Source organism: Lagopus muta, chromosome 15 (assembly GCF_023343835.1).
Source record: "Lagopus muta isolate bLagMut1 chromosome 15, bLagMut1 primary, whole genome shotgun sequence".
In the NCBI taxonomy this organism is placed as follows: Eukaryota; Metazoa; Chordata; class Aves; order Galliformes; family Phasianidae; genus Lagopus; species Lagopus muta.
This window is the reverse complement of record NC_064447.1, coordinates 6,279,769-6,300,060: the sequence shown is the minus strand read 5'-3', so window position 1 is coordinate 6,300,060 and position 20,292 is coordinate 6,279,769. Positions and strand designations below refer to the sequence as shown.

Genomic DNA, 20,292 nt, shown 5'->3' with positions numbered 1-20,292 from the left:
TTTATGGATGAGTACATCAACCTTGACAGAGCTACAGCACTCTCCCAGGGAATTCTAGAAGCAATTTGAAACTTTAAGTCCCTCAACTGATCTGCTCATAATCTCTACCCAATTTATTTATACAATCTGTTTTGACTCAAAATTGTCTCCAGACCAGTAGAATGCATGTCTCACAGGTAGGGCAATGGAACCAATTTTTCTTCTTGATTTCAAATGCATGTGTATGCATATGCAAGTGAGTTTATATATACATGTATATAAATAGCATCTCTTATTCTGCAAAAACTGCTTCCAGTTAATTTAAGAACACATTTTTTTTCAGTAGAAGCTGATTCATTATTTCACTCTATCCTCTGCAAAAGAGCCAACGTTACAACAAGCTCATCTGAAACAGGAAACTGAGTTAATTCTATACTAGTAATCCATCAGCAATTCAACACTAATGTACATTTGGACAAATTTTTTTTTTAACCTAACAGCTGAGAAGTGTTATAAGCAGTATAACGTACTGTTCTTTTTTTTTTTCAGATAAGTTTTTTTGGGGAATTCGTGTTCCTTTCAAAATAAGCAGTCATGGAAGTTTCAAAACTAGAACTAAAACCTTCAGATAGGAAAAAGACTTCAAGGTTTGTGTAAGGGTAAAGTCTGAGTCAAAAGCTGACATTTAAAAAGCAAGAATTTGTACCATTTGAACATTATTTTCTTAAAGGACAGATTAAAAAAAAATGCTTCTGACAACATGGTTTGCTGTAATGGCAGCAAATTACACAAGCACTTTATACACTGCTCTACCATTTTGTTACTAAGCACATGAACAAATTCCCATCTACTGTGACAAAGCAGGGTATACTATAAAAAGAAAGACCAAAAGGAATCAATTCGGGAAACGGAGAGACTACTTACTCAAGTCGAGAACATCATCTGTCTTTATCAGATCTTCCTCCCTTGTCAGTGGTAACTGAGTCTCTGGCTCGCCTTGCAAGTGCAACGACAACGAACGAAGCATAAAGAAAACTCTGATTGCCTTGAGAAATTAAAAAGACAATTAAAATATTGCTGCACTCAGAATCTTACAAGCATAGACACTTTCACAACCCTGAGTTTGCTGCCATGCAGTATGTTTACTTTTTAAATTAAAAAAACTTAATGTGATTTAAAAGTCAATTGAAAACGTGTATAGAAGTCAATGCATGTTTTTTGTTTTTAGAAGCAACAAAGCTTTTACTCACTGGCAAAGGCCAGGGACAGTGACAGGCAAATCATCACGAGTGCTGCGAAAGCAAAGACTAAAAAGCTTTGTCATTTTTAAAAAATCATTTGAAAACTGATTTCATTTACAAAATATGCTCCAGACAAGCAATCACACTCACATTGTGAATTTAAAACAGCAGAGTAATTACAGTCAGTCAAGTTACAATGTCCAACAAGTTTGAGAGAACACAGTGGGGATTCCCAAGTGTTAATCTGCAGTGCTCACATACACCAACCTCCTGTAAGAGCATTCTCAGAAAACTTTCATATTCCCAGAAGGCTTACATCAGGGCAAAGCACTCAAAGCCACACTAGCCTTCAACATCCACTCTGTGAAATTTATGTTCTTGTTTTGATTTATAAATTAATGACACATGGTATGCAAAGACTGGACAAAGCAGCAAAGAACAATCATGATTTTATTAAGACTTTCTGAAAGGCACCTCTTCTATTACAAGAACTGTTCTTTCAGTACAACAAATGCAAATCATTGTTTAATGCTACTGTTGCTTGGTGCTGTTTTTCCTCTTTGCTTTAAAGAAGAACTTCCAACATAGGAATCCCATGGCACACAGTAAAGTGGCTGCTGCTTTACTGTAAAAGCACTGAATTCACAAACTGCTGCAGCGCCTGAGCCTTCCCAGCTAGCAGCAAGCATTACAAAAACCTGCTTAAACTGCTTTGAGGCAGTTTGAGAACTCTTTACCCCTTTGTATTTTTAATGACAACATAGCTGTGGATGCTGTGAGCCAGAAGCAAGCTTGGCCAGCTGTCATACTGGCAGTGCTTTCAGAAACTTCTGGCAGAACAAAATGAAGAGAGGGATCTCATGTATCTGACATATACGATGTGACAACAGATGAATTTGATATGCTGTTGAAATCTAGTAGGGGAAGAACGTGATTATTTTGGAGCAAAAACTAAAAACTGTATCTAGAAAAATAAAAGCAAGCATTATCCTACAAGTAAGAGCAGAGTCAGTTGATCATAGGAGATAATCTCTCCCATCTGGGGAGATTGCATTCAAGGGTAGTGTGAATTTGCTGAAATTAAATAAGATTAATATAACAGTTTTACTACCAGGTGCTTCAACAACAGTTAATGGTACTGAGATTACTAGTTTCCATATTCAATCAAAACAGCATTATTCTTGCATTTTTATTAACCCTAATGTAATAGTCACCAGGGCTTTTTATCTTCCAAAACAATTTCATTCAAAGGGCAGCCATCACTCAGCCTTTCACTTACATCCCCACAACCCTCTTTCCTTCCTACATAGTGTAAATTGTCCTCACATGCATTCCCCATAGATCTACTGTCACTCATCTCCAACATGTAACTGAATAATCTACAAGAGTAGAAAAGAAAATTAGGAAGTAGCCTTTGCAAGAATGAAAGAATGCCAGATCAGAAAGCAACTACAATGTTAACCTTACAAGTTACGGCCCAAATCTGCTTACAATATCAATACAAACCAGAAAGCATGAGATCTGACTTTGTAACTACTAACTTCAGTAGATCTCAGGGTGGCAGCAGAACAGTTCCAAGGCCAGTAATTTATTTTTTTTTCCCAACTGTCTTGTTTTCAGAATCAGATAGAAACAAACATGAAGAGCTACCTACCGTAAGCTATTATACATACTAAATTTTGTGCTGATTCTTTCATTTAAATATGCAAACTATGTGCAAAGGAATACCAATACACAGAGAGACATATCAAAATCTCACTATACTCCCATGATATGCATCCTCAGAGGTAGTTCAAAACCTTCTCTCAAAAGTCTCTGCTTACTGTGTCAAGATGCAGAGTTCAACACATACTGTTCATTAGTTCCCCAAGCAGGCATTAAATGTGTTTGCATTACTGTAGGTAAGCAATACTGTCTTCAGGACCATAGAAGTCAGAAGCAAGAAATGCAGCTCCTCCTAAAGCTGTTAAAAGGAAAATAACTGCCATTTACAGGGACTTTCTACAGAAAAAAAAAAAGAAGTGAAAATATAAAAAGATCTGATTTCCAAGCTAAGAGCTCATGATATGATCAAAGTATGGGACTTCTTCACTTGCTAACAAAACAAAGCTTGACAAATTTTTTGGAATCATGCCACAGGATGCTCAGAATTGAATCAGTATCCATTTAAAACTGTCAGCAAAAAGAACTCTAGTAGGTTAAGCACCAGCAGCTTGTCACAAGATGCTCCAGAAATTCAGCTTACTGGCACTGCAGTTCAGCAGCAGCAGGAGATAAAGCAAAGCTTAACAAGAAGTAGCTGGAATAGGAATTCTGAGAAATTCTGGGAAGGCATAAACGACAAGAAAGGACAATTCTGGGAATTTCTGCTGATAAAAAAAGGCTCTTCCACTGCAGATAATTTACAGGAATATTTATGTTTTGGATTTCCACTAATTTATTACATTAAAAATATGCAGTATTTTCCACCAGAAAGAATTTCTAGGTACCATTCCTGCTTAATACCTCACAAAAAGTATTCTAAGAAAACATCCCGGCTTTCTAAGAATACTTTTCAAGACAATTTACTGTACTTGATCAAAAAAGTTGCTCTGGTAACAACAGTTGTGTGGCTTATAAATAGTACTGAAAGAAAGACTATTTGAAAGATAACTGGAAATCTATATTTTTTCCTTCAGCAGCACTTGAATATCCTTTTGCATACACTTACACAAATGCTATCCTCCTCATAGAACAGCACTTTCCAAACAGCAATATTGTGCAGTAATGCATTATTAAGATGTAAGCTATGTAGTGCTGGTATAAGACACTGCTGGATGCAGGCCAAAACTGACTGTTGCAAGAAAATAGACATTGATGTGGTTATCTATGTCAGCATCATCTCTACAAATCGTGTCAGTCAAAACATGAACTATTTTGCTTTCATCCTCCTCATTCTCAACATCTCAATACTAAATTACTTTGGGCAAGATGAGTGTCCTTGAATAGAATTATATGCTTTGCTATGTCAAGAAACACAACCAAAGCCTGGTTTGCTCCATACTAAACTAATATAACTGAAGACTGAGATATCAGATAGCAATGGAATAAATAATAAATTAGTAAAGGTAATAAAGTGTCTTTTTATGTGAATTTCTTTGCTATTGCCTGAAAATGAAAATCCCAACACAAGAAGGGTGTTGAAGAGACTACAAGAAATTAGAAAAAAGGCTTCTCCACCTTAGGAGAGGTGAGTATGCTCTACTCAGTTCTGTCATTAAACTTCTATGATGTTACAGACGAAGCTTTCAATCAAGCAGCTCTCAAGGAAAAACACCCGTATTTCCAAAATTTTTCAAAGCCTTTGACACATGTCATGAATGAAAGGAAAAAGGCCTTACTTACCCTTCGTGTTCTTTCCACATCTCCACAAGGCAATCTTTTCACAAAATCAATACCAGTCAGTGGTGTTCCTGTTGGAGGCAACAGAATTGAGGCATCCATCATCAAGTACTCCACATTCATGGGCTTAATCTGTAAAAATATTTAACATTGATTTGTTATACAGAAAGCTACAGTTTGCATTTTGACTTTCAAATACAATTCATGATCTCAGATGGAGAGGAAGGAGCTGGCACAGAGTTCTGAGAATTTTTGATACCACCCATGTTATTTTAAGCAAGCAATCTCCATTTAAAATCCTAAATTCATTCATTGTTCCCTAACACACTGCTGAAGTTTCCACACTGAAAAACCACAGCAAAAAACCCTGAAAGATTAGAGTAGAAAAGCCATTTCAAGAGCACTAAAATGCAAGGCCTGTCATGTCTGATTTCAAGTTTTGACTCAAGTTTATAACTATTTCAATAACAAAAAGAAAAAAAAGTTTCCCATAACTTCTCTCCTGAAAAAAGATATTCTCCAGTATCTAACAATGCAATAGCTTGGAGACTACACGCTTCCTTCCATATTTTCATGGTTAAATGATGTTTGAAATGTCTATACTTCTGTAATTTTGGGCAATTTCATCTGATGTCTATTACACACATACAGAAGACGTGAGGTTTTGTTTTTTCTTGTTGCTAGAAAAACACATGGAATCAATAGAAATCCCCTTGCAGAGTTTGTATGATATTTTGTGCAGAAGAAAAGTGCCCTTATGTAGGCATTCTAGAGCAGCCAATAGGACCTGGAAGCATTCCTGCTCACTTTGCCATGATCCCATACCATAACAGCAGCAGACTAAAACAAGATGCAGAAATCTCACAGCACAGACTTGAACTGCTGCCTTCCGTGCATAAAAGCTCAAAAATAGTGTCTATCCAATCATTCCTATCTCAGAAAATTCATCTTCAGTGTCTAAAGCATTGGATTAACAAACCAAATTAACGTGTAGAAAAATATAGAAATCCAAACATATGGTACAAATGAGAACACAGAACTAAAATTTCTGACAAGTAAATAACTATTTGTGATGCAATAGCATAGTCATTTAAACAGTGTTTTCACTCATCAAGGTGAAGAACATGAAGAAAACTCCTCATTGAGAACTTTTTCCTTTGCCATTCGGATAGGATAAGTGTACTTCTGTCTCACTGAAGCTCCACAACATATTATTTGCACACTTCAACCAGTAGGACTACTTCAGTGACACTCAGCACTTAAATTTGCTCTGCAAATTTTCTAACTAGCCAAACAAATATGCTTTAAAGAAAACAAACTTTCAGGGTGTAACTCTGTCTTTTACAGTAAATGATTAAAAAAAAAAGCAGCTTCAGAAAATGAGATACTTGTATAACAGAAAAACCTACATACAAACTAATTTGTAACATGACAACAGCGCTAACTTCAGTGCCAGTTTTCAAACTAGAAGCACATCAACACTAAAGTACTAAGAAAAAGATACTGATTAAATACTCCTATTATTTAAGCTAGTAAGATACTGCAGGATGCTTCTCATATTAAGAGGTGCTGCAATACACCAACTGTAAATTGTCCTATTTCAAAAAGACAAAGTGCCTGCTGATGAAATCCCTGTAACATTGCTGTGAGGAAAAGAAAGATCACTTCATGTGACAACTCAATTCTTAAACACTAACCTAAGAATTTAAACAGGTAGTTGCTTTTTAAATGCATTTACAGCTTCAATATTAACTGAGATTCAAGACAAAAGTTCACTAAGAAGTCCACAGCAGTGCTCCACAATTGGCAATGTGCTGCTCTTTGAAGGGACAGAGCTCCCTGTCCTCTGCTGGTAAGTAAAGTGGCTCCAGTTAAACTTGAAACCATGCAGGGCTTCAAACAGACATAGGAAGATTATGACTTTGACTTTTAATTATTCTTTCCTTCAGTTGTTAAACAATCTAATATCTTGGTCCCTAGGATGAAGAAGTTTTTGTATACCTACTTCCAGAAACTGATGGTGCTTTTTATTTAATAAAGAGCTGTGAAGTTTCACACAAATGATTTATGCAAGTGTAGAGAATTCCTCAGAGGAATTAAAACATTCTGCTATTCTACTGCTAGATACAACAGATACATTCAATAGTTTCCAATAACTACTTGTTTCTGTCTTGCATCTGGTTTGGAAGATTTTGGGAGGAACTCATACAGGCGTCACTTACTGTCATACTCCGATATTCATCTTCAAACATATCCAGAAAAATTTCTTCTCCCTTTTATTAAAAAATAAAAATGAACACATCAAATATGAACACATTATGAATCCACAAACGTTGCTAAAGAGACATGCTTGCTCTTGTTTAATTGTGCAGTGGGTGTAGGTGGCAAGGGGTGAACAGCAGGGGTGACTTCTGGAAGAAACCAAGGCTGGCCACAGCCAGTGCTCCAACAGCCCCACCACAGCCAGGCCCCACAGCAACACTGGCTGTGCCTCTTCAAAACAGATTTCAGGAAGAGCAAAATGGTGTTCAGGAGTAAGGGAGATGAAAAAAAAGGTGGCGAGGTGGGCAAACAGAGAGAAACAGTCCTGCAACACCAAGGACAGAGGAGGAAAGGAGATGCTCCTGGCGTTGGAGCAGATCCCCAAAGATAGCCCATGGGGACCATGCTGCAGCAGCACAGCAGGTGCCTTAGTCCTGAAAAAAAAAAACACAGTTTGTGGAGTGTCCATGCTGTGGCCAGTTTTTTTCCTGGCTAAGGGCAGTAGCCCACAGAGAAGATCCCCACTAGAGCAGGGGAAAAGTGTGAGGAAGGAGCAGAAGCAGCAGAATGGAACTGCTACAGATCAACAACAGCCCCAATGTCCCATCCTTCCTGTGCAGTGGAGGGCAAGAGTTAGAGGAGTTGGGAATGAAGGAATGAAGTTGATCTGGGAATAAACGGAGAGGTGAAGGAAAGGTGTTGTTCTCATTAGTCTTTGTTTCATGCTACCCAATTTAATTAGCAGTAAGTTAAATTTTACCCAAGCTGAATCTGTTTTGCCCACAACAGTAATTATTAAACAACCTCTCTATCTGTATATGAACCTACATGTTTGTTTTTTTTTTTTCTCATCTCATTTTCTCCCAGTCTGTTGAGGAGGGACAGTGCAAGAGCAGCTGGGTGGGTGTCTGGCAGCTGGCCAAAGTCAACACATCACAAATTATGGTTTTATTTTTTACTTACTGGAAATTAAAAATAACCCTGCACCTTCTTCCTCAAGAGAATTCCAACAAATTGGAGGAGAATTTAGACACTTCCATATAAGGGAAAGTAAATTTGTAACTAATAAGTTCATGCTTAGGGCTCATTGTTTGCAACACTAAAAAAAAAAAGCAAAAAGCTGTAGAGGTCTCAAAATAAGATTAAATAAAGTTTCAGATCATCATTTTGAATGAGATACAAACAAAAAGTAATGCCAAAAGAGGCATCTTCCGTATTTGTGCTGTTAGTAAAATCCAAGAAACTTTCCAATGGTATGGCAGCTCCACAACATACACAGCACCTGCAACAAAAGCAGGACTACTCGTTTGTCCTCTGATGCAGAGCCTATGGGACTTCTCACATCCTTTTTGTGAAGTCATCAATGGGCTATGTGAAATGTAGGAAGGAGAGAAACCATCTAAAACTTCCTTCTCTACAAGAAATATGTAGTGCTTTCTTGGGGAATTAGACTGGTTTTATTTATTTTAAATCCACGTGTAAAGACTCGTTTCTTACAACTCTCTGCATATATACCTTATAGAAACGGCGAAGGAGATGAACGCCTTCTTCTCTTGCACCCTAGAAAAGAGAAAATAACCATTTCAGGGAGTAAAAATACCATTTAATCAGAAGTAACATTTAAAAAAAATGCACCCAAACTACTAATATCCCCATATGTATAGCCTTCAGCTCAGAATTTGATGTAACAGTTCTAGCACTCACAGCTCAGCTGAGCTTGTTTGTTTCAAAAGTACTTCTCTTCACATTGCTGAGATGGTTACCATACACTCTTCAGAGAGAAAAATGAAACTAAGTATTCAGAGTTAATCAGCAAGCTAACAGCAGACTTGAGAATGGTATACAGAATATTGCTTCTTTCACCGTATGGAATCACCAATGGAAGATATTCTAGAGGCTCAAGTTTCACATTAAGCTTATTACAATAAGAAACAAAAATATTTATGCTATTATACAGCAAGATGCAAATGCAAGTAATGCTGAAACTAGTAACATGAAAGAAGAATACTAACCTCAAGGCATGCAAGATGAACGTCTTTTATTATGCTGCCATTTTTAGAAAACACAAGCTGCTTCAGCAACAGACAGCCAAGTTCTAGAGTTGCCAAACGGATTTTTCCATCTATGAAAAGAGAATTTTAATATAAAAAACAGTAGCATCCATCATACACACCCAGCCTGACAAGGGTGGATGTGTGGTGTGGATGGCTGTAAGAAGTGAACTAGAAGAGTTATTGGGAAGAAGCAGAACCACGCAACAAGACGGTAATAAAGATGTATTTCATTACAAAAGCCACTGAAACCAAACACCTTAGTTAACTGGAAACACAGACTGAATTATACATCAGGGGAGAATCATAGGTGGCTGGCATGGATAACGTTACAAGATGAAGTGATGCTTTGTACAGAGCATGCTAGTGAAGCACAGGTCTTCCTCACATCCAGAGGACTTAAGCAAAGCCTGGACGCAAAAATCCAGAGAGGTCAAAAGGAAAGAATGTATTGAGAGTTTAAGCTCTTATTTTCAGTAGAATTATTAAAAAATTAGAAACACAAAATTGGAGAAAAATGTGACAAAAAATGTGCAGCCACAAAGGCCACTGAAGGACAGCAACAAGGTGCATCCCATGGAAAAGATCTTCAATGAAGCATATGAAGTCCTACTGCAGCCCATGGAGAAACATGTCAGAGCAGATATCTATACTGCAGAACATGAATGACCCCGCACCACAGCAGGAGGATAGGGGCTGAAGAAAGCTGCAGCCACTGGAGAGCCCACAAAGCAGACTAGATTTCATTCTGCAGGCAATCAATAACGACAGTGCATCAGTTGCAGGGGAAACTGGCTCCACTCATTTAAAGTTTTAACAGGGGCAGCATAGGTGGGAGGAGCTGTGACTTGAACAACAATTGTGTTTCCCTGGAATAGTTCATTAAGCCTTCTATCCCTTATTTTACAAAAAGTTGAAGTTAAGAAAAAAAATGTTTTTTGCATAACAGTTCAGAACTGAAAGCACAATACATAATTAAAAGAAGTCATGGGAAAGTTTACTATTAGCCTCCAGAAGCAAAGGACAGCTATAAACAGATTTATTTCTTGTGTATATTTTTGAAGACCACTTCTCCACTGGCAGCAGTGCTACAATTAAAGGTGCCACAAACCGTATTTTCAGGATGAAATTGTACATTAAGCTGAAATCACTACCCATCTCATTATTCCTTGTTTGATGTTTGTTTATTCAAGACAGTGGAGAGAAGGAAAGTTAAGACAACAGATCCCTCTGTAGTTCTGAGCATAAAAACAACTATTCAGCAGAAATGCAGTTACTGGTTACTCAACAACTGAGAGAAACCAGTATTTGTCTTTCACAGCCCATATTTACTTACTGTTCAACAGAGAGCATGTTAAACACACACTTTCATCTCATACACAAGAGGTTAAGTAGCTTTTCAGCTTGTGAAGAAAACAAATATTATAAATGTGATACCTGGTTGTGCAGCATAATTCATTATTCTGATGAGCCCTTCTGCAAGTACATGATTATATGAATTTCTCTCTTCAGCATGTTGAGCAGGAAGCTGAATTCTCTCCAGCTTCACTGGGTCAATGCCTTTGCAGGGAAGAAAATGAAGTAAATTAGAAAACAGGACTATGCCTAAAGGTAAGCATTTAATAGATACCAATAGTTTTCTTGGAAGAGTGTTATTAGCAATACAAAGAAATTCAACACCAACTCGCAAAGTTACCACAAGCAAAAGGAAGAACAACAGATTAACCACCTTTGGGGATTGTTTGTACCAAAAACCACGTTTCATTTATTTTCTCTAAGAAAGTGGCTTACCTTTATTGTGTGACATTGCATACAGAAGACAGAGCACAAAGAGGGCATAGTAATCATCTTCAGCACAGTCCAGTGCATTATAGACCATATCAAGAAAAGGTCTGCAGAAAGGAAAAACTTTGAATTGGCCAAGAATAAGACAACATTTACAGGAAAATCAATAACTATCCTGCTCTACATATAGAGAGTGAAAGAAGTCTACAGTAATGCACATTTTCAGGCATTAAAGCAAAAGAACTTGCTTGAAAGTACTCAGATTACAGTATTGTCTCATACTACATTCTGACATTAATTCAAACATTTTTACAGGAATGGTTTCATAATACTTTTCCAAGAACTACCTGTTCATACACTCTCTGGGTTTGTTTGCAGCACATATAATATGTATGCAGAAGCATTGTACAGCTTCAATGCATACGTACATAATTAAGTTCAAGAAGCTGCAATCACTGTTGCATTAAAAAAGAAAAAAATACCTACCTTAAAAATTCAAGCACTAAGCAGAGTTGAAAAGCATTTACTAGAGCAAGAAAGAAATTTTCACTAACTTTCACTAACACTTGGAGCAAGGTAGGCTATCCTACAACGAGCTGTCAAGAACTGCACACTCAACTGACTAAAGGAGAGAAAAATGAGAAAGAAAGAAACATTTGAATGGAAAAGTTAAAGTTTGGACTGCAGAAGTGTTTTGGTCTCCTAGGTTTAAGCACTAGCAATGGTTTAGAAAGTTCTGCAATGAAAATTTTTATGCTTGTTTTAACTGTGTTAATATTTTGTAACTCAACTTTACCAACTTTCGGTATCACAACTGCTACAAAAGAAAGCACCACCTTAACAAAGAAACTGGATCATATCCCAAACTGATCAGTAAAGAAGCAGTATTCTGCTTTCCTATTGCCTCCCATCTTACTGTCCTACGAGAACACTTGTAAATTTAATTGGAAGCAGATTTGAGACATCCCATAGAAGAGATGAGAAAGTTTAAAGGAAGGCAAACACAGAAGAAACTCAGCAAGATGTTACAGCTCCCATACCTGTTCCAGTTTGTTATCTCACTTCCAGAGGCAGCAGCACTCTTTTCTTCATCCGTTGTATTCTGTTCTGTCACAGCAGAGATGGACAATTCTGAGAGCTTGCATCGCTCCATGATGACCATCTCTATTTCTATAAAACAAAAGTTGGTATTTTTAAACAAACAGTTTTTGCAAGCTTTTTCTTTTTCCACTTTGCATTAGAAGCCACTGATGCAACTACAAGAGGTGTAACCGCAGCCTCAAAAAATGAATAACTGAATGTAGACAAATTTTTCCCCATGATAGAAAAAATGCTTGCTTACATTCCTGTATGAAAGTTAATCCTATAAGAAATTTACACATACATACATGAAAGAAAACATGCAAATTATTTTGTTCAATAAATAAATAGCAGTAAATCCCTTCTCTAAACCATGGGAATAAAACACACAGAACATTGTTTGGAAAAAATAAAATCACAAAAACACTGATGAGTGCTAACAGGGAAAATGGAGTTTCCCAGAGGGTGTGAATGGCTTTCTACTATCAGAGCAAACAAGGTACCCAGTCCCACATGCTTCAGGCTTTTTGGTAGTACTAGCTTTTGCTTATGAGGTTGGACAAAGACTAATAAATGCACCAGTTTACCCAGCACATCATGTCATGCTGAAAATTATGGCAATGTACCATCAGCTATTTGATGCCATTTAAGGAAAATAAAAATCCTAGAAAGTCTTATCAAAAAAGGCAACCGTGTTTGGACAGAATTGTCCAAGAACAAAGGTCTTGTTTTTAACTCCTTTTATGCCATTCTCCATGTTTTCTCAGTACATGCCTATTTTCTGATGTACCCATGTCTTCTAGTTACTATTAAAATAAACAGTTATGATGTGCTATAAAACCACTCATCTTACAGAACCAGTTCTTCTTAAGGCTCTTAAATCCTCTTAAGGCTAGTATTAGATCAAAAGTCCTGAAATTTAGCAATAAAATAATCTCCGTTTAAGACGTTTCCTTCAGTTTTTAGCAATTGCATGTTTTCAAAAAAGTAGTGTCAATTTTAGCATACTTGAATCACTGAAACATGCACAGAATACTCCTGACCATCTTCCACATTATTTGCTTTACTGAATAAAAAAAGCTGCAAAGGTCTACGATGAGGTTTACTTATAAAGCTCTCCATAATCAAAGGCACAACATTCAAAGGCACAAAAACAGCAGGTAGATACAAAGGCATTTTTATGGTTTTCAATCAGACTAAAAGTACACCTCCCAATAGAACGATTTCACATGAGAAAAAAAACACAGCCAAAGAGAGTGAAATAAATTAGTACTACCGTGTTACCTACCGCAACAAGAGACCAAGCCATGTAATACATCAAAATTAGATGCACACAGTAAATAAGAGTACCCAAATTGTAAGCAGCATTTTGATTTGCTAATGTACACACCTTCATTTTCACTGCTTGTTCTGATGCCTTTTGAACTCGCTTCTGTACTTTTAGTTTTATCTGAGTCATCTTGGGTATCTTCAGATTGTCTCTCCTCCTCGTCTTCTTCACCAACATTCTTATAGTTGGGTCTTTTCTGCACTCTCTTCTTCCCCTTCTGTTTATTAATTTCAAGAGACCTCTCAAGTGTTTCTGTTGGCTTTATGAAACATCTGATACTTGACTTCGCCTACAAACGTTAAGATTTTACACTGAGCTACAAGCAATGCATTTTTAACTCTATAAAAGACACTTCAGTTCAAAGTTTTTAATTCCAAAACTTAAATTTCAGACCAGTTTCAAAATACAGGAAAGCAGACCTTGGAGAAACAGTACCAAACCAGCGAAAGTTGTACCCAAAGTAACATAACCTAAAGACTTGCCATTAAGGAGGATGCCATTTCAAAAAAAAAGAATAAAGCAAATGATCAGCTTAACAGTGCAGGGTTCTTAAAGCCATATTTTGCTTCTTTGAATTTTGCTTAACAGGTAAAGCAGTTAATACAAATAAAACTAAAAGACCATATGCAAATAGGATAAAGGCAGCAAAATCAGAAGTGTCTGTTGATAGCAATGTATTAATATGAAACACTCAGAGGAAAGCAAGCAGTATTCAGCCAATACCTAATTTTCCTGATAATCACTTCATATATGAAAAAAATAAATGAAGATGACAACCTCTGACTTACAGGGTTTTACAGAAACAAATGATTGCTTCAGGAGAGTCTGTGTCATCCTAACAACAGCAAACAATGCACTCTTACAGAGAGACGAAACATAACAAGAACCACTTTGACCAGCGAGATTAACAGCTTGGTTTCCCATCCTTTTGCAGACTGTTTCTGAGCTGCAATGCTTTGAGCTCCCTTCACATTTGCTAGGGCTGCCACTTGGATTATGGGCACAGAGCTCCCAGCCAGAGCTACACAAACACCACAGAGCCAAACTTTTCTGCTACTGGGAAGTGAAACGTAGACTGGGGGCTTCCCCCAGCACAGGCTGAACCTGAACAAAGCTCTTACAGAAACTTCACTACTTTTTAGATCTTGATATTTCAATCACATTTAGCTGACACTGGCTAAACCATTCAAAACTTGAGGGCAAGCAATAGAAAATATAAGTAAGACTAAATACATATACTGGGATTCCATTCCTTGCCCCATGTGACTCAAGCACTGAAGAGTTCAAAGATACCTCAGGAAAAATGTTGGGAAATAAACCCTCACTCCAATTAGTAAAGAATACATTGGAGGGTGGAGGGAAAAAGAAGAAAGAAGGAGAGATTAGGAATGACTGCATGAGGATGAAGCCAAGCACAAGTCAAAAGGCCAAAACATTTATTTGAATCCTCTGACTCACAGGGTTTTACAGCAATCCTGCATGTCTCCTTACACTTGTCACTGAAATAAGCTACATGGTAGGAGGAATATTTCACAACACTGAAACAACCAATTCAACCCACACTGTGCAATTTACTGCACATCTCTTCCTGTAATTTCTGACATATTTTCAGATATACCAAACTACAGTTTGGACAGATTATAAATTAATTGGAGTCACAACCAAATTCCTTTTATTGGTGGCTTCTGGTCAGAAAAGTCGTAAGAAAAGGGAAGGGCTCATTAAGTCCTATTCTTTATGGGAAAAAAAATTACATATGCAAATTGCAAGAAGCTTTCAGATTTTCCCCTTCCTACATTTACTTTTTACACTGTTTTCTAGAACTATTTAACTACTTCATGAAGAATGCAGGTATTTAATATCCTTGTATTATAAGCTGCTGCTTGTCATATGAGCAAAATAACAGAAGAGACATTTGAGTGATACACTGATAAACACTGAAGGATGGTCTGGTCCACTGCAAGAAAGAATACTGAGGAAAATACATATCCTGTGCTGCCAAACAAGGCTAAATAATTAAAACAATCTCAAAAAAAAAGTTAGCTTACATTATATATAATTTGCTTTTTCATTTAGAGATACTGTTTTTTCATACTTTCAAAAAGTGTCTATCATATTTATAGTTTCTAATTTATAATCATAATTTATCTTGTGCAGTGTGTGCTAGTACAATAATTAGTAACAACTTCTCATGAGAAGGAGAAAGTAGGTTAAACAAGAAATTGAGAAACATGAATTAGGTAGAACTGACCCACATCTGAATTACGTAGGAAAACAGACTTCACAGGAAATAATATAGAGCTGAGTGTATTTTTTCCTAGTATCACTTAATGGCAGAAATAAAAGGGAAAAATATGTAAAGGAAAAAGCATCTTAATTCGGTATACTTCTCAAACTCCACGGAGTAGCTTCACGTTCCCCTTTTCAGGGCCTAGGGAACAGTAAGGCTGAATTTACTAAAAAATACGATTCCAACCATGGAGTGGCAACAAAGCTCCACCTCTGGTACAATTTTGCTAAGCATCTACCCTAGAAAGCCAGCCGCCTCCTGTTTGGTAGCTGTTCACGTGTGACAGCTCGCAGTGTGTGCACCATGCGTCACAGGACAAGTAAGAAGCAGCAATCTAGAACAGCATTATAAACATGAGAACAGATGAACAGGCATTTAAAGGAAACTCCTACTATTCCTCACATTAATGTAAGCATAAAACATGTGCTACAGATATTCTGCAACTCTGCACAGTAAAGAGAACAGGAAAAAACCTCCCTTCCACAACATGTGCTATCTCACCCTTTTGCCACAGATTTCCTAGTAACAAAGCCACTTCTGCTCAAGGAGCACACAACAGTCAGTATGCAACTAGTACAAGGTCAGACATTTCCTAACGCAAACAAGAGATTGCTTTATCTCATAGAACTCAGTCAGCTCCACTGGAAAAAGGTCAGTAACCAGAACTGAACCAAGGCTGGATGATAAAAGTACTGGAAGACTTTGCAGTCTGACCACCACAGAAGAGATAAATGTGGACAAGTAAGAACATAATGTTGCAAGTCACACAGAGCATTTTCTGGCAGTCATATTTAACAATTTTTCTGCTCTTATCTCCTAAACACAATCACCTTAACTTCAGTTTCAAGATGCAGGCATTTCTTGCTACTTTCTTGATATTATTGGTATTTCAAATAGAATGTTTACATCTTAAAAGAAGGAAAATATCCATGTATTACTTGACCACTTACTGAGTTTTTCTGAACATCTTGCTCAGCTTTAGAAGAAAACACAGACAGGTCACCATTAAGTATAACCTCAGCCAGTGAGTTCACCAAAGGGGCATAATGTATAATAAGAAAAACCTGTTAAAGGTGGAAAGAAATATTAGACACATTACAAGACATGGTTTCTCTACTTCAATCATTGAACAAATTTCATTTACGTCCTTGTTGAACACTGGTATCTTAAGTTTACATACACAGTAACATTAAATTATTAACACTAATAGTTCATGAAATCTGCTTCAAAACACATAACTCCTCTAGAGCATAATTCCCTCTACAGACATTCTTGTTCCTTCTATATTATTTTTTATTCTATGTTCTTTTCCTACATTTTAAGCTACCTAGTTTTAATAAAGAAAAACACAAGCCATGAAACAGATCAATACTCCCTCTGTTTTCCCAAGAGAAAATCTCAGATTTAGGTAGATTCAAACTGCACTGCATGTCTAGGAGAACCTCATCTGTAATTTTACAAATCCTGTCCTGAAATGTTGCATGACTCCATTGTGAGCTGTTTATGAAGTGTTGTACACAAACGGATGCTCCAAAAGCTGTCATTGTGTGCTACAAGATCCCCAGAGGAACCGTGAGTGAAGCAGCTACTTAAACCTGTCTTAAGGAAAAATGAGCTATTATTTTTTATTTTTAATAAGAAAACTGGAAAGTGTTCAACAGTGTGTTTGCCAATTTTTTAAAAATGGTTTTGTCAGGATAGATGACAATATGGTAAATAATATTACATATAAAAACACTACAGCAAAACACATTCTGAAATAGGACAAAATAATTCAAATACATACTTGAGAAAGAAGATAGAGAGAAACTTGGAGACTTATTTTTGGACGCTCCCCACCCTAAGGAAAAGAAGTTGTAGAAGTAATACAAAACAATGATTTATTTCCATAAAGTTAAAGCACTGACACTGATGAAGATTTTATTTAAAATGAAGTTTTTAACCTCGTATTGTTTCACATCCCATCACAAAATATCCACTAATGGATATTAGTGGATATTAGCACTAACGATGGTGCTCTTTAAAATTTACTTATTGGTAAACAATTTCAAACGAAGACTCTCCAGTTAAGAACACCTCACAGTCTACAAGCTTAAAAATGGCTTCTGGTTGTTCTCAGTCACAGCCCCTTTAATAACATCGCAACAGATAAATAACCCAGAATTAAGTTGGTATTTCCTACTCAACCATTCCTTCACAAGTTTTTTCTGATAGCATTCATTAAGGAATTGGCTGTTACATAAACAATTATATAAACAATGAAGTATTACGTATAAATAAAAAAAAATAATATTGACATTTTAAGAGATCAAATAAATAACAATGAACAAAAGCGTTCAAACTATAACCTACCTCTTCCCCCTACAGTCCCTATTTGTTTCAACGTACAAACATAGGCATCAACAGTATTAACCAGGTGTGTTCCTTAGTAGGGTTAACAAATTGCTATGCATACTGAAGGCAAATAATTCCTTTACAACTTACAGATTTGCATGTATTCACTTACCTTATCTTGATTTACTAATGAATACACATAGAGGGGAAGAAAGAGCCTATTGAGTAGGTGGTCTGTCAGCACATCATTTAAAAATTCACAATTAATGATAAGTATATCATTAAGGTAATGCAAATGATCAAGATGTTCTGCTACCAGGTCACTCAGCTTGCCCCTATTCCTGTGCCTGAAAAACAGAACAGATGAAGTCTCAGGTAAGTAAAATTTTTTTAAAAAACTTAATGACTTTAATCATTCAAGTCCTATCAATTGCCTTGTGCAGACTGACAGCCTAAAACAGATGTTTTCACATCCAATGCACTAATGCAGCTACCAAACAGCATTCAGGCATACGTTTTCTTTAAGAAGCACATATAAAGTCTTTCCCCCAGTTTTCACAGGTAGTACTTTTAACAAGTTTGCTTCCCACTGCCAGAATCTTCTCAGAAACCAATCATAAAAAAGGGTTTCTTTCTAAAAAGAAAACATCTGTTTTATTACACTTCTGCCTTTTCACTTTAAGGAAGTATGAAACAATCACCCACTGTGAGCGGGAAGTAAAGCAAGCAACCTTGGTTTACCTCCGGTTATTTAACCTGAAGCAACAGAATATTTCCACAGTTGATGGTAGTACATGACATGGGAATTTCATTGCTTACAGTTCCCATATTAAATAAAGTTCATCTTTCCAACTATTTTCTTTTTTTTTCTCCTACAGTATCTTTTTCTGAGAGCTGTTCTGCTGGGATAGTACTCAGAAGAGAAACACACAAAAGAGTTACTAAAACTGAGAAGCACAAAATCCCATCCGTGCTCTGAATTCCTACTAAATTCAGCAAAATTAAAACAAAGATGAAGAAAAGGCACGTCGTCCAAGAATGATTTACTTGTACTGACATGAGTACAGATAGAGGACATCACTGACCACTTAATCCAGAGCACCGATAGCATAAATCTGTGAAAAGAAAAAGCTTCAACTGACTGCAAACTGTCTCAGACACCTACTGTCTGAGGTGGACCACTGCAGACAAAGTGAGGCGAGCATCAATGTCTGGGAAAAGCATTTCCATTCAATAAATGACATTTTAAAAAGCTTACTCTTCATCAGTCTGCACACAGTTATCCAGTTCAATCACATGGCTTCCAATAAACCAGACAAGGTTGGAGAAATAAGGGACTGCAGTTTTATCTCTAATGTAATGCAGCATAGGTTGGTTGTCCACTGCAGAGAAATTGTAAGAGAAAGAAAATCAGTTTCCACTCCTTTTATATTTAAGGATTTTAAAAATAAATATAAACAAAGAACCTTCTGAATTTTGATTACATGCCAGCTTTTCAAATGAGTATATACCTGAGATGGTCTTATGCATGAAATGGACATCTACAAAAGCATCACATCAATTCTTAATTGGCTTGAAAGAGCCTAATATTGATATATTTACATGTCTGAAGACAAATCTAGTGGAATTCAGAAAGAGTTTTTAGCACATTCCTTAATAAAAAGAAAACAATGCGGAAGAATAAAGCAGTAATGCTGAAAGTCAAGCTAGTTAAGACTTACATGACACTGCATTAAGGAACACGGGAATCATCAGTGAAGGAAGGGCAAAAGAAACAGACAACAGTTAACAGGATTAGGAACTGGGATAGTGACATCCTCCAAAAGGGTTTAACAAGCTAAAGCACAAAGCATCTAAACTAAAAGATACAGGGTAGGAGTTAGATCAGAACATAAGCAAATGGATCGTCAGAAAGTTATGAACCCTGAATATCTGAGCTGTTTTCCTACTCTAACCTTCATATTGCTACAAAATTCTAGAAGTCTATTTTTTACTATAACAGCATTCAGTCATGTAAACACACACTAACAGGATATGAAATCTGCACTTAGCTCTGTGAGCACACATTTGGTTTTATAGCTGATGAGCAAAAAACAAGTACCAAGTACCTCTTCCTCAACGTCCAAAACAAAACCTGTCCCTAGCAGTCAATGCTACAAAGAACCAGCCTGCTATTGATGCTACTTGTAATGTGAGTTGTCTTAATGCTAAAAAAAAGATCTTACGCTCTGATGAAAACCATCACCAAATCTTTACTTGATGGAAAGTTGTTTAAATTCAAAATGCAGTTTTATTAAAAACCTATTAAAAAGAAATACACACTGCACAAACATATTTCATAATTCATACTACTATCTACAAAGCATGTTGCTTCCAGGAGTGGAGAGTATGCATATACACTATTTTTTCCACAGAAGTCACTGATATTTTCAGTCTCTCACATGGTTTATAGATTCAGGGAAAAATTCAGTGAGAGGAGACTTTTGGAGGATGGGTAGTGCAAACCCATTCTCAAAGCAGGGCTAACTTCTCATTCGAACCAGGCTGCTAAGGGCCTCG

The 20,292-nt window shown here is 36.7% G+C and overlaps 1 protein-coding gene across 12 annotated transcripts in view; it reads right to left on the bottom strand.

Moving 5' to 3' along the window:
* The window catches only part of CLEC16A (C-type lectin domain containing 16A), a 62,989-nt gene that overhangs the window by 33,994 nt on the left and 8,703 nt on the right, over positions 1-20,292 (bottom strand). For all 12 annotated transcript variants that reach the window (XR_007380101.1, XR_007380103.1, XR_007380102.1 and 9 more), the window contains exons 6-18: positions 18,992-19,115; positions 17,906-18,080; positions 17,186-17,239; positions 16,350-16,463; positions 13,170-13,398; positions 11,740-11,869; positions 10,706-10,806; positions 10,352-10,474; positions 8,876-8,985; positions 8,379-8,423; positions 6,824-6,874; positions 4,605-4,733; positions 904-1,024 (exon numbers count right to left, since the gene is read on the bottom strand). Coding sequence is in view for 9 of the 12 variants with exons in the window: in XM_048962298.1 (XP_048818255.1) it covers positions 904-1,024; positions 4,605-4,733; positions 6,824-6,874; positions 8,379-8,423; positions 8,876-8,985; positions 10,352-10,474; positions 10,706-10,806; positions 11,740-11,869; positions 13,170-13,398; positions 16,350-16,463; positions 17,186-17,239; positions 17,906-18,080; positions 18,992-19,115 (1,506 nt within the window). In the remaining 3 variants the exon portion in view is untranslated. The remainder of the gene's footprint in view (positions 1-903; positions 1,025-4,604; positions 4,734-6,823; positions 6,875-8,378; positions 8,424-8,875; positions 8,986-10,351; positions 10,475-10,705; positions 10,807-11,739; positions 11,870-13,169; positions 13,399-16,349; positions 16,464-17,185; positions 17,240-17,905; positions 18,081-18,991; positions 19,116-20,292) is intronic.